This window comes from Pelodiscus sinensis, chromosome 27, assembly GCF_052426305.1.
Source record: "Pelodiscus sinensis isolate ZL-2025 chromosome 27, ASM5242630v1, whole genome shotgun sequence".
Taxonomy (NCBI): Eukaryota; Metazoa; Chordata; order Testudines; family Trionychidae; genus Pelodiscus; species Pelodiscus sinensis.
In genome coordinates, this window is record NC_143078.1 from 16,817,913 (window position 1) to 16,831,216 (window position 13,304).

At 48.1% G+C, this 13,304-nt stretch overlaps 1 protein-coding gene across 2 annotated transcripts; it reads left to right on the forward strand.

The window, feature by feature from the left end:
• The first annotated feature begins 6,543 nt into the window (after nt 1–6,543).
• On the forward strand, nt 6,544–8,974 carry LOC102447519 (sperm acrosome membrane-associated protein 3-like). 2 transcript variants are annotated; one of them, XM_006128935.5, is made up of 5 exons: nt 6,544–6,674; nt 6,946–7,169; nt 7,517–7,675; nt 7,988–8,066; nt 8,835–8,974. In XM_006128935.5, the coding sequence occupies exons 2-5, from the start codon at nt 7,031–7,033 to the stop codon at nt 8,908–8,910; spliced, it is 453 nt and encodes a 150-aa protein (XP_006128997.1). In that variant the 5' UTR covers nt 6,544–6,674; nt 6,946–7,030; the 3' UTR covers nt 8,911–8,974. The 2 variants fall into 2 exon arrangements, with proteins under 2 accessions (XP_006128997.1, XP_075766187.1); XM_075910072.2 differs by lacking the exon at nt 6,946–7,169 and having other exon boundaries at nt 6,567–6,674.
• The last annotated feature ends 4,330 nt before the right edge of the window (nt 8,975–13,304 follow it).

Below are 13,304 nucleotides of genomic sequence, written 5' to 3' on the forward strand. Positions count from 1 at the left end.
CCAAAGTTTTGGCTAGGGTTGGGTTACAAATCACTTTATTGAATGCAGATCTAATGAAATGCTGTTACCCTCATTATAGAAGTAAAGGTTGCAGAACCATACTTAGCCTGCCCTGATTTGAGGGGATCACTGAGTCTCACTTGTTATGCAGGGACAGGGATACTAAAGAGTTGGACAGGAGAGAGAATGTGGGAATGAGTGTTTATGTTTGGTAGTGCAGGGTCTTGCTAGTGCGTCCTATGCATTATTTGATACTTTTCTCTGTACTGTTGAAAGGTAGAGCTGATTAGATTATGTTGCAAATCCTTGTCTTGTTCAGTGATCGGTAGAGAGAAATCATGGATAACTAGGTGCTGAATCTTAGATCTGGGATGTGGCAGCGATGCACTGCAAGGCCTGCACTAGAAGTGGGGTTCCACCTAGGGTTGCCAGATAACTTGACAGAAAATCCCAAACATGGTGGGGGAAAAATTGGGAAGGGGAAACCAAACTTGTTGAGGGGAAAAAAAAGTGGGAGGGAAGAGACCAAACTTGTTGAGGGGAAAAAAGTCACTGTGCATTTAAATTCCCATGCTCCCCACTCCCCCGCCAGCCGTGGCAAGGGAAAAATGTCCCTGCTGGCCTTCTGTCCAAGAAAAACAGAAAATACCGGACATTGTTTTTTTTTTAATCCAGACAGACTGTCCGGGCAAAAACCAGACACCTGGCAACCCTAGTTCCACCCCATTACAATCACCAAGCGCTATGGCATGTGATAAAATGTGATATTCATTCTGATGCAGTAACAGTGGCACAGGGGGTAGTGATTGTCTAGTGGAAACTAGAAACTGAGCCAATTGCAGTGGAGCAGACGGAAGCAGAGGTATTGCCTGACACTTATGGGGTGAACTCATTGAACATACCTCTGAATTATGGGCCTTTAGTGATGAAAGACAGTAAAGAGAAAGAGGGGTGCAGTAGTGGGAGGGGCAAGTGGTGTGTTTTGAGTACTGCCCATTCCCTCCTGCACAGTGCCAAAAGGCTGCTGCTTGCCATGTTCTGGTGTGAACTGCAACACATCTGGGCAGGGGGGCCTGTGATCTGCATACCTCTCCCCCATGTTGCCTTGAGAAGACAGTGCCAGGTATCAGGAAAAGTGAGTCTGCCCTGGGGCCCCAGCCTGGTATGGAAGGTGGAGAGCATTGGGTAGGGAGGATTGGGTCAGGTTGGCCAATCACCCACATCCTCATGTGAGAGAGGCGTGTCACCTCTCCCCCTGCAAACCTTAAAGATCAGAAGACTCCTGCTGTGCAGCATTTTTTATCAGGGCTCAGTCAACTTGACATTAATTTGAACTTTTGTACTGAATAATTCTGATTGATTGGCATTGAACTAGCTTGAATAGGAGAAATTTTACCAGGTGTCCTGTATTCAGCATAGGATGCCCCTATTTCCCTGTGTCCAACCAGGTCAAATCAGGCCTTACCCCATGCGCTGAGGCATTTCCAGATTCATTATCTGCCTAGGGGTTTCCATTAATTGCTCCTTCCTTCTCTCTCTCCCCACAGTGGTCTTAGTTACAGCAGAACATACCCATAGGGCCAGAATACAATTCACCAGCTACATGAACACAGACAATCTTCATACCATTAGTACCATGGTCTGGTGAGGCCAAGAGAAGGGCCAGCTGTAGACCAAACCTCCCCCCCCCCGCCCTTAGACACATGTGCAGTTGTTAAACTTTTGAATACTTCTTTCTAAAAATTGCATTTGTATCCATTTTATGACATATGCGGAATCTGCATGCATTATTTATCCCTGTCATATATGATAAATTAGAATCCTAGGATATGCAAAACTATTTACTCATGCTGTACATGAACAAATAAAACTTGTTTCCTCTAAGTTTATAGAAATTTTAAGAGTATCTGAAATATACTATTAAATATCTGAAGTATGACAGTCTTAGAATGTTAACCATGGTCCTTTAGTTCAAATGGTCATTTTTCTCATCTTTGCCCTTGCAAACTGAAGCACAGCATCAGAGCCATCCAAATTACACAAAACAACTTTCACACTTACACAATATCACAGCTGGGTTCTCACTTCACTTCATAAGAACGGCCGTACTGGGTCAGACCAAAGGTCCATCTAGCCCAGTATCCTGTCTACCGACAGTGGCCAGCACCAGGTGCCCCAGAGAGGGTGGACCGAAGACAATGATCAAGTGATTTGTCTCCTGCCATCCCTCTCCAGCCTCTGACAGACAGAGGCCAAGGACACCATTTTATCCCCTGGCTAATGGCCTTTTATGGACCTAACCTCCATGAAATTATCTAGCTTCTCTTTAAACTCTATTATAGTCCTAGCCTTCACCGCCTCCTCTGGCAAGGAGTTCCACAGGTTGACTACACGCTGTGTGAAGAAGAACTTTCTTTTATTAGTTTTAAACCTGCTCCCCATTAATTTCATTTGGTGTCCTCTATTTCTTCTATTTAGGGAACTAATAAATAACTTTTCTTTATCGGCCCTCTCCACACCACTCATGATTTTATAGACCTCTATCATATCCCCCCTCAGTCTCCTCTTTTCTAAACTGAAAAGTCCCAGTCGCTTTAACCTCTCCTCATATGGGACCCGCTCCAAACCCCTAATCATTTTAGTTGCCCTTTTCTGAACCCTTTCCAAGGCCAAAATATCTTTTTTGAGGTGAGGAGACCACATCTGTACACAGTATTCAAGATGTGGGCGTACCATAGTTTTATACAGGGGCAGTAAGATATTCTGGGTCTTATTTTCTATCCCTTTCCTAATAATTCCTAGCTTCCTATTTGCCTTTTTGACCACCGCTGCACACTGTGTGGAAGTTTTCAGAGAACTGTCCACAATAACTCCAAGATCTCTTTCCTGATTTGTCGTAGCCAAATTAGCCCCCATCATACTGTACGTATAGCTGGGGTTATTTTTCCCAATGTGCATTACTTTACACTTATCCACATTAAATTTCATTTGCCATTTTGTTGCCCAATCACTCCGTTTGGTGAGATCTTCTTGGAGTCCCTCACAGTCTGCTTCTGTCTTGACTATCCTAAACAGTTTTGTATCATCTGCAAACTTTACCACCTCACTGCTTACCCCTTTCTCCAGATCATTTATGAATAAGTTGAAAAGGATTGGTCCCAGGACTGACCCTTGGGGGACACCACTAGTTACCCCTCTCCAATCTGAAAATTTACCATTTATTCCTACCCTTTGTTTCCTGTCTTTTAACCAGTTCTCAATCCAAGAAAGGACCTTCTCTCTTATCCCATGGCCATGTAATTTACACAAGAGCCTTTGCTGAGGGACCTTGTCAAAGGCTTTCTGAAAATCCAAGTATACTCTAGCTACTGGATCCCCCTTGTCTACATGTTTGTTAACCCCTGCAAAGAACTCTAATAGATTAGTAAAACAGGATTTCCATTTACAGAAACCATGTTGACTTTTGTCCAACAAATTATGTTCTTCTACATGCTTCACAATTTTATTCTTTACTATTGTTTTGACTAATTTGCCCAGTACTGAAGTTAGACTTACCAGTCTGTAATTGCCAGGATCGCTTCCAGAGCCCTTTTTAAATATTGGTGTCACGTTGGCTACCTTCCAGTCATTAGGTACGGAAACCGATTTAAAGGATAGGTTAAAAACCACAGATAATAGTTCAGCAATTTCCCATTTGAGTTCTTTTAGAACCCTTGGATGAATGCCATCCAGTCCCAGAGATTTGTTAACATTAAGTTTTTCTATTTGTTCCAAAACCTCCTCTAATGACACTTCAATCCGGGACAGTTCCTCAGATTCATCACCCACAAAGGACGGTGCAGATTCAGGAATCTCCCCAACGTCCTCAGCCGTGAAGACTGAAGCAAAGAAATCATTTAGTTTCTCCGCAATGGCGTCCTGGATTGCTCCTTTTATAGCTTGATCATCTAGGGGACCCACAGGTTTTTTATCAGGCTTCCTGCTTCTAATGTACTTAAAAAACATTTTGTTATTTCTTTTTGAGTTTCTGGCTAGCTGTTCCTCAAAATCTTTTTTTGCTTTTCTTATTACATTTTTACACTTGATTTGACAGTGTTTATGTTCCTTTCTATTTATCTCACTAGGATTGGACTTCCACTTCTTAAAAGATGCCTTTTGGTCCCTCACTGCTTCTTTTACATGGTGGTTAAGCCACGGTGACTCTTTTTAAGGTCTCTTGCTATGTTTTTAAATTTGGGGTATACATTTAAGTTGGGCCTCTATTATGGTGTCTTTAAAAAGTTTCCATGCAGCTTTCAGGGATTTGGCTCTAGTCACTGTGCCTTTTAATTTCTGTTTAATTAACCTCCTCATTTTTGTGTAATTCCCCTTTTTGAAATTAAATGCCAGGGTGCTGGACTGCTGAGGTGTTCTTCCCACCACAGGAATGTTAAATGTTATTATATTATGGTCACTATTCCCAAGCGGTCCTGTAATGGTTATATCCTGGACCTGATCCTGCACTCCACTCAGGACTAAATCGAGAATTGCATCTCCCCTTGTGGGTTCCTGTACCAGCTGCTCCAAGAAGCAGTCATTTAAGCCATTGAGAAATTTTATCTCCGCTTCTCTTCCTGAGGTGACATGTATCCAGTCAATATGGGGGTAATTAAAATCCCCCATTATTATAGAGTTCTTTATTTTGGTAGCCTCTCTAATCTCCCTTAGCATTTCAATGTCAGTATCGCGGTCCTAGTCAGGTGGTCAGTAATACATCTCTACTGCTAATTTCTTATTATTGGAGCATGGAATTACTATCCATAGCGATTCTATTGAACATGTTGATTCACTTAATATTTTTATTTCATTTGATTCTATATTATCTTTCACATACAGCGCCACTCCGCCACCCACCCGGCCTGCTCTATCCTTTCTATATATTTTATATCCCGGTATGATTGTGTCCCACAGATTTTCCTCATTCCACCAGGTTTCAGTGATGCCTATTATGTCAATCTCCTCCTTTAATACGAGGTACTCTAGTTCACCCATCTTATTAGTCTGACTCCTAGCATTTGTGTAGAAGCACTTTAAAAATTTGCCACTGCTTATTTGTCTGCCCTTCCCTGATGCATTGGATTCCTTTGAATGCGGTTGTTTGTCTGCTCTGGCCCATGGTTTGCCCTCTCCCCTCCTCTCTTTCTGACTTCATTCTTGCGCCTTATGGGCTGGCTGGCGACACCCTTACATACTTTACATACCTGCAAGGACTGATTGTACATCCAGAACCGAAAATTTTATTTCAAACATTCCATTTTCCTTTTTGTTGCTAACAACCACACTAGCACTCTGATCCTAACATCTCCCAAGCCCTGAGGGCAGGTGGCTGCCTGTCTCTAAATCTGAATCATGCACTTCTTGTAACCATTGAGGGAGCCCATACTCTGGTAAGGGACCTTGCCCCCCAGCCAAACCCCCTACTCTCGCAGGTCAGATCTTAGACTGTCCTTGTTCCTCTTCTTGCTACTAATGTATCTGTATTTCTTGTTACCCTTTATATAAGTAGTAGATAGTTTGATCTTGTTTTGTGCATTAGCCTATTTTTCCCCTTTACATACTTGTGGGCTGCGTCTAGACTGGCATGATTTTCCGCAAATGTTTTTAACGGAAAAGTTTTTCTTGCGGTTTTGCGCAAGAAAGCCCCGATCGCCATTCTCGCCATCGGGGCTTTTTTGCACAAAACGGTTCTCAGCTGTCTACACTGGCCCTCTTGCGCAAAAGCATTTGCGCAAGAGGGATTTTTTCCCGAACGGGAGAGTCATTGTATTTGCGGAAGAACACTGACAATCTTACATTAGATCGTCAGTGTTCTTGCGCAAATTCAAAGCAGCCAGTGTAGACAGCTGGCAAGTTTTTCCACAAAAGCACCTGCTTTTGTGGAAAAATTTGCCAGTCTAGACACAGCCATGTAGTTTATAGTTACACTTTGTAATTTAACTTGGTTTCCACTGTAGAGTGTCACCTGAGAAGCGATTAACTGGTGGCCCAGCTGGACTGGAGCAGCCCCCTGCCCAATATGGGTGGAGGGGTGCTCCAGCCTAGCTGGGCCCCCATGTAACTAGTTAACATTTTCAACAGGATTTTACATCCCAGCTTCCCATGGGATCTTCTCTGCCAATTCACTAGTTGGCTAATGTCTGCTTTCTTGAAATCCGTTGTCTTTATTTTGCTGTTGTCCCTTCTACCAGTTCTTAGACTCAGGGATACTTTTTAACTTATCCCAAGAAGAGAGACCGGTTTCATTTAGGGCTAATCTACTTGCATCCTTGGAACTGTCATGTAGCATTCTGGCCTGACCTTGTGACACACTCTAGAAGGGATATGAAGTGTCTGTCATCACAAGTAGAAAGATAGACTATAACCTACAACTTCTGGTACTTAAGTTTTGACACAGATGACGTACACTGCCCTGCCCCAAAGCAGGGGCTAGAACCATACGTTTACATCTGAGCTCACAGCAAGGGTACATTGGTGGGCCCTAGAGTGACGACAGACTTGTGTCTTAGACAGGGTAGGTTCTAGAAGCAGCAAAGCCATGACATCACAAGGTCCCGGCACGTTCTGGAACACCAGCCCTGACTTTGGCCCTCAGGAGGAATCTGGGACTTGCTGCTTCTGTACACTGCACAGCCCTGGTGAGCAACTATCTGGAAGAGGAACCAAGGGAGAGGCCATATCCTAGTTTGCATTCCAGCTAGCCCCGCAAAGAGGACAGGACAGCCATCAGCACTGCTGGCAACCTTCTGTGGACCATCATTGTTTAGGCTGTACGAGTCCTCCTGGGCCATCTTGGCTGGCTAGCCATGGCCCATAGATGGAGGGCTGCCTGGCAGAGTGGAGCGACACGTTCCATAGGATAAGGTCCCAATACAGGCATTCAAACAACACTCCCCTCCTCCTTTACAGTGTACCTGTGTAAGCAGCCTGTACTGGATCTGGGGCTGCAGACGTCCCCTAGAGTGCACATTCCACCTCCGGCCACACTGCAGGAATGGTGTCTCTTGTGCTGCTGGCCACCTTGGCCTCCCTCCTCACAGGGAACATGGGAAAGATCTTCCAGCGCTGCGAGCTAGCCCAGGTGCTGCACCACGCAGGGATGGATGGGTTCCGAGGCTACAGCCTGGCTGACTGTGAGTGGGCCCCTGGCCTTCCCATGGGGCTGTGTGTAGATTCCCCTTCCCCCAGTGAAACCCACGAACCCACCCCCAGCCCTCCCCACAGAGATCTGTTCATATTCCTCCCCTGGCCCCATACAAAGGGCTCCGTGCATGTGTCCCACTCCCAGCCTCACCCCCATGTGGTTCTGTGCGTGACCCTTCCATAGCCCTACTCCCAAGGGGCTCTGTGCGTGACCCTCCCCCAGCCCCACAAGGCACTGTGCATGACTTCCCCATTCCCATCCCCATGTGGCTCTGTGCGTGACGCTTCCCCAGCCCCACCCCTGGGGCTCAGTGAAGATTACTAATCCTTGCCTCAGGGTTGTGCTTGGCTTTTCACGAGAGTCGGTTCGACACGGGCACTGTAGACCATGAAGCTGATGGCAGCACCGACAATGGCATCTTCCAGATCAACAGCCGCCTATGGTGTGAGGACTACAAGAGCTCTGCCCGGAACCTGTGCCACATGCACTGCAGCGGTGAGTCCCTGCTTCCAGGCCCAGAACAGAGCCCAATTGCCCTGAGCTAGAGACTTGCATGGCAGTTTGGGCCCTCAGGAGGTGCTTAGTCCAGGCCAGGCCATTTTGGAATGGCAAAGAACTATCCTTGCCTTCTGGGGACAGCAGAAGGTATCCCAGAGAGCAAGGGGGTGGGGTGGTGTTGGGGGGGAGGAGGAGAGAAGGGGGGGCTAATTAGCTGAAAGGTTGTCTCTCCAGCTAGAAGGACCAGGGCTCCCAGGGAGTTGAGTTACCAAGGGATACACCCATCCTCACTCTCTTCTCCCTTCCCAGATTTGTTGACCAGTAACATCAATGATGACATTGTGTGTGCCATGCAGATTGTGCAGCAGCCAAGGGGCCTCGGGGCCTGGTAAGGGATGCGGACAGACGGCCAATGTGGCCCTGCACAGCAAAAGGCAAAGTGTGCAGCACAGTGTAACCTGGCACTACACCACCACCTCTGCCCCACAACATGCACAACACAGCACTACCCAGTTGCACCATGGCATTGCACATTGCAACGTAGTCAATGCAGTGCAACACAATGGTATACAGCAATATTTAGTGCAACAAAAAGCTACACAACGCAGTCCCCACCAGAAAACCCCACAAAACAAGGCAGCGTAAGGAAAACATGTGCTCTAGTTTGGTACTCTTTATACAACCCAACAAACTGCAAAACAGCACAGGGCAACCAGGCTGTGAGCTTGCTGCTCGGACCATAGGCAGCTGCTGCTCAGGCCTGGGCAAGCAATCCTCAGGCAATGCTGCTGATACTCAAATGCTTCCCCCACAGCAGGCCTGGGCAAAATATGGCCTGCGGGCCGAATCTGGCCCACAGAGGCAGTAGGGAGCCCCGCAGATTCCCCACATGCCAGAAAAGGAGCTTCTGGCAACTCCTGCTCAGTACCATGTGAGCTAACTCCATGCTTTCCCACTGCACTTGTAACCTGGCTGCTCCTGCCCCATCTCAGCCTGATGAGTGAACCCTGCACCACATGTCTGTGTAGCTGTGATCCAGCTGCCCCACCCAGAACTGGCTGCATCTCACCACTGCACAAGTCATCCCCATGCAGCAGCACTGCTCTCAAAGCCAGCTGATCTCATTGACTTTGTTCTCTCTGTTTACTCTTCTCAGGCTGGCCTGGAGGAAACATTGTGAGGGCCGCGACCTCTCCCAGTGGGTGGAAGGATGTAATGTGGGAAGTAGATGAAGGCATGCCTGGGATGCCCTGGACCTGCTAGATGGAGCATACACTGCAGTCACACCAGGCCTCTGCTGATTTAGCAACTCACTGAAATCCCCCATGAGCCCCTACTTCTTCTTCACTAGCGCCCAAGTGGGTCACTAACTGTGGGGGAGCGCTGCCTCTAGTAGTCACAGATGGGACTGCACTATAGGGCACTGGGAGCAAGTGTTCCTGAATAAAGCTCTCTGAAGGCCTAATGACAAAAGGGTCATGAATTTTTTTGAGAGAAGACAATAGGATCTAGAGCGGGAGGCGGGCTGGAGTCAAGACTCCTGGATTCAATTCCCAGCTCCGGGATGGTTGTGAGGGTCCTAGTGACAAGAGCAAGGAGGATGGAGTCTGTGGGTCGGGGCTCTTGGATTCGATTCCCAGTTCTGGGAGGCGCTGAGAGTCAGGAAGCCTGTTTCTATTCCCATTTCTGTTCAGCCATCTCTTTGGAGACTAATGTTTCTATTGATTGTGGCCCCCTTGTCCCAAGCAAGTAGTTGACTAACCGATAAGCCTAAGTTTGTCAATTACTCTAGTCAACTATGACTATTCGCATCCGTCCCCCCACGCGCTGCCTCTGTATCAGAGGAAGCAAGGGAGGGAAGAAGCAGGTGCTGGGGGAAGCCAGTATAAAAGCTGGTTCCCCACGGCACCATCTCCACAGTGTCGTCTTCCGCCCCCCCAAGCTGCTGCCTCTAACAGAGGCAGCAGCCAGGAGAATGGACCGGGGGGAGGGAGCTCAGAACCCTGCGGACAGGGGCTGTTGCTATCCTGTGCTGCTGTCTCTGTATCAGAGGCAGCAGTGTGGGGCAGTAGGCAGCCAGCCTGCATGGGGAGCCGTTTTTTAAACTGGCTCCCTTCAAGGACTGGCTACCACTTGGCACGCTGAGGTAACAGGGGGCTCCCTGAGAGTGGGGCTGGAGTGCACTGGGTGCTGGTCCTGCCCCCAGGACTACAGCATAGTTGACTATTCTAATACCTAATAGCTAACATCCCTACTTGTCACATTAAATCTGAAGCAGCTGCTATCCACAATGGGAGCCAGAGAGGAAGATGGGGGTCCTCCTGGGCATGTCAGGGAGGGCAGGCTCTTCCAGGGGCAGAAAAATGAGCCTTTGTACAGAAGGAACCGGAAAATACAAAACAATACAATAGACAGTTGGGTCTTTCCTACTCCCCTGCTGCACCCACTTGACTGCTTCATTGTATTTATGGAAATCCCTGGTGGTTCACACGGGAAGTGTTTCCAGATTCCCCAGCTAAGGTCACACAAATTCCAGTGTCAGTTATTAAACTGAGGTCAAATAATCAGTCCAATTCTATAGAGGGGGGACTATATGGAGATAGATAAATAGCCAGGTGGTGGGGGGCAGGGAGAGAGAGACAGATGCAGAAAGTAGTAGGAGGAGAGGCAGAGATAAAGTTAGGAGCGGAAGACGCTCAGAGGTATTTGAGATGAGTGTGCAGGCAGAAGGAGATAGTGGCTCTGAGCAGTACCAGTCCTGTGTGGGGCTGTCAGAAATGACAGAGCCTGGTGGCTCCCATATGCTGACAGGAGCCTAGCCCCATTGCTTATATGACCAGTGGGGTTCCACAGGAGTCTGTTTTGGGACCAGTTCTGTTCAATTTCTTCATCAACAATTTAGATATCTGCATAGAGAGCATGCTTATTAAGTTTGCAGATGATACCAAGCTAGGAGGGGTTGCAACTGCTTTGGAGGATAGGGTCATAATTCACAATGATCTGGACAAATTGGAGAAATTTGAAGTAAACATGATGAAGTTTAATAAGAACAAATTCAAAGTGCTCCACTTAGGAAGGAACAATCAGTTTCACACATACAGAATGAGAAGCAACTGTCTAGGAAGGAGTACGGCAGAAAGGGATCTAGGGGCTATAGTGGACCACATACTGGCTGTGTCTAGACTGGCCAGTTTTTCCGGAAAATCAGCAGCTTTTCCGGAAAAACTTGCCAGGTGTCTACACTGGCTGCTTGAATTTCCGCAAGAACACTGACTTCCTACTGTAAGAAATCAGTGCTTTTTGCGGAAATACTATGCTGCTCCCAGTCGGGCAAAAGTCCCTTTTGCGCAAAACTTTTGCGCAAAAGGGCCAGTGTAGACAGCTGAGATTTGTTTTGCGCAAAAAAGCCCCGATGGCTAAAATGGCGATCAGGGCTTTTTTGCGCAAAAGCGCGTCTAGATTGGCACGGACGCTTTTCCGCAAAAAGTGCTTTTGCGGAAAAGCGTCTGTGCCAATCTAGACGCTCTTTTCCGAAAATGCTTTTAACAGAAAACTTTTCCATTAAAAGCATTTCCGGAAAATCACGCCAGTGTAGACGCAGCCGTAGATGGCATCATGAGCTTCCGTGGGCATAACCCACTTCTTCCGATGAAATGTAATCATGCAAATGTCCTGGCACACACAGCCATGCAGCCTGGTTTCCCCTCCACTCCGCCCCCCAAACCAGTCAGACAGAAAGGACTGCAATGTGGACTGCAGCAAGTGAGTCAGGAGGACATCGCAAACAAACTCCCTCCCTTCACCTCCACCTCACTGCACAGATGCCAGCAGCCACCCACCATCTTTTCCCCATCTACCCAGTGCAATCTGCCTCCTCCAACCCAGCCGGGAGCTGGCATAAAATCCTGCTTCTCAGACTTGCAAGCACCAACAGATCTACAGGACAAATAGCACAAATTCTCCACCTCTCACTTCAGGACACAGCACAAGGCCCCCCCCCCGCCTCCACCTCACCCCAGTGCCAACACCCACCCACCCCGCCTTTCCACCACCTACCTCCCTTCCCAGCCCAGGAGGCTTCACGAGTGCTGGGTTTCTGCCCCTACTTCATCTCCTGGAGCAGATTGGACTCTCCAAATTTCCCTCCCCTCCAGCTCCTCCAAGACAATTACTCTTTCCCTCCTTCTTCTCTGCCCCACAAATGCCCCTACCTATGAACCCCCCAGCCACTTATTCCCTCCTCCTTATCTCCCATATCTGAAGCTTGCAGCTCCATTTGAAGCTGCTCAGATGACCCCTCTCTCAGCCACTCATTGGGAGCTCAAAGAGGTGCTCAATAAACAGCTGCAAGTTCACACAGCGTACAGGGAGGTTAGCTGCTAACCCACATAAAAATCACTCAAAAGTGAGAAGCAAAAAAACCCAAAAATTCACCTCAGTGACATACCCAACTGAGAAGCAGAAAGACACTCCCCACATTCCCCTTGCACACCACAGCCTAGGAGGCCCAGGCTAGCAGATTTTATGGGATCCCCCTATGCTCTGGAGGGGAGGGGGCTGCCGGAAAGTGGGCTTGGGGTGCGGGTTGGGATTGGTGAGTCAGAGGGTGGCAGGGTGCAGGAGCGGGTTGGGCGGTGAGGTAGGGTGCAGGAGCTAAGAAGGATAGGGGGCCAAGGTGGGAGAGGTGTGTAGGAGGGCCAGGCAGAAGGTGGTGTAGAAGCAGGTTTGGGGGTGTGTAGGCAATGGGGGGGGGCTTACCTGGCACAGCTGCCCAGGGATGCTCCCAGACACCACGTCCCCCGATGCTCTCAGGCACTGCCCACTGCTGCTCCTATTGGCAGTGATTACAGCCTGTGACGGTTTCCAGGAAGTGCTTTGCTGCGCTTCTGTTTCCCCAGCCAAGGGAAGGGGGAGCAGCAGTGTACGGAGCCACTTCCCACCGCCAGGCAGAGCCCATTAGTCAGATCCAGCTCTGGCTTGCCTCACTCTGGCCTGCAAGGCTCAGGGTTCCCCAAACGCCCTGCAGCAGGGAGCCTGCGATAGCTCTCCCGTCCTGTGAGGGAGGAGGGTTTTAGAGGGGGCCTCAGGAATGCCAGTGCTGGCTCCCTGATGCTGGGGGGAGGGGAAGCACCAAGCCTCTTCTAGAAGATTCCCCCGTCTGTCTGTTGTGACTACTGCAGATGAAAACACTTCAGTTATAAAAAACATCACATGGTGCGGGTGGAAGCCCATCCTCCATTCAGAATTAAACAAGGACTTCTAATGAGTTACCCAGAAAGGCCCTATGCCGGACACCCGTGCTCCCTTTTGCTTCACTGCCCTCAAAGCACTTACCGCCATGCAGGCAGACATCTGAACTATTAACTAACATGGTGCTTCAGAATGGATTAATGGGTGAATGGATTTTAAACGTCAGAAGGGGCCGTTATGATTATCAGTGGCAAAATAGTGGCTTGAGAATTTCACCCAGTGCTTCTGTTATCCAGCTCAATAAGGTGGTTGATGACAAGTTTATCTTTTAGAAAAAAAGACACCAAATTTAGATTTAAAGACTTCAAGTAATGAGAATCTATAATAAGCCTTTGTATTCTGGGCCAATTACTAATTAATTTCACTGTTAAAACAG

Excerpts from the sequence above, each read along its gene's own strand:
- LOC102447519 (XM_006128935.5), top strand. The coding sequence starts at position 7,031 with ATGGTGTCTCTTGTGCTGCTGGCCACCTTGGCCTCCCTCCTCACAGGG. Across the intron at positions 7,170-7,516 it reads AGGCTACAGCCTGGCTGACT|GGTTGTGCTTGGCTTTTCAC; the intron begins GTGAGTGGGCCC and ends TCCTTGCCTCAG. Across the intron at positions 7,676-7,987 it reads GTGCCACATGCACTGCAGCG|ATTTGTTGACCAGTAACATC; the intron begins GTGAGTCCCTGC and ends CTCCCTTCCCAG.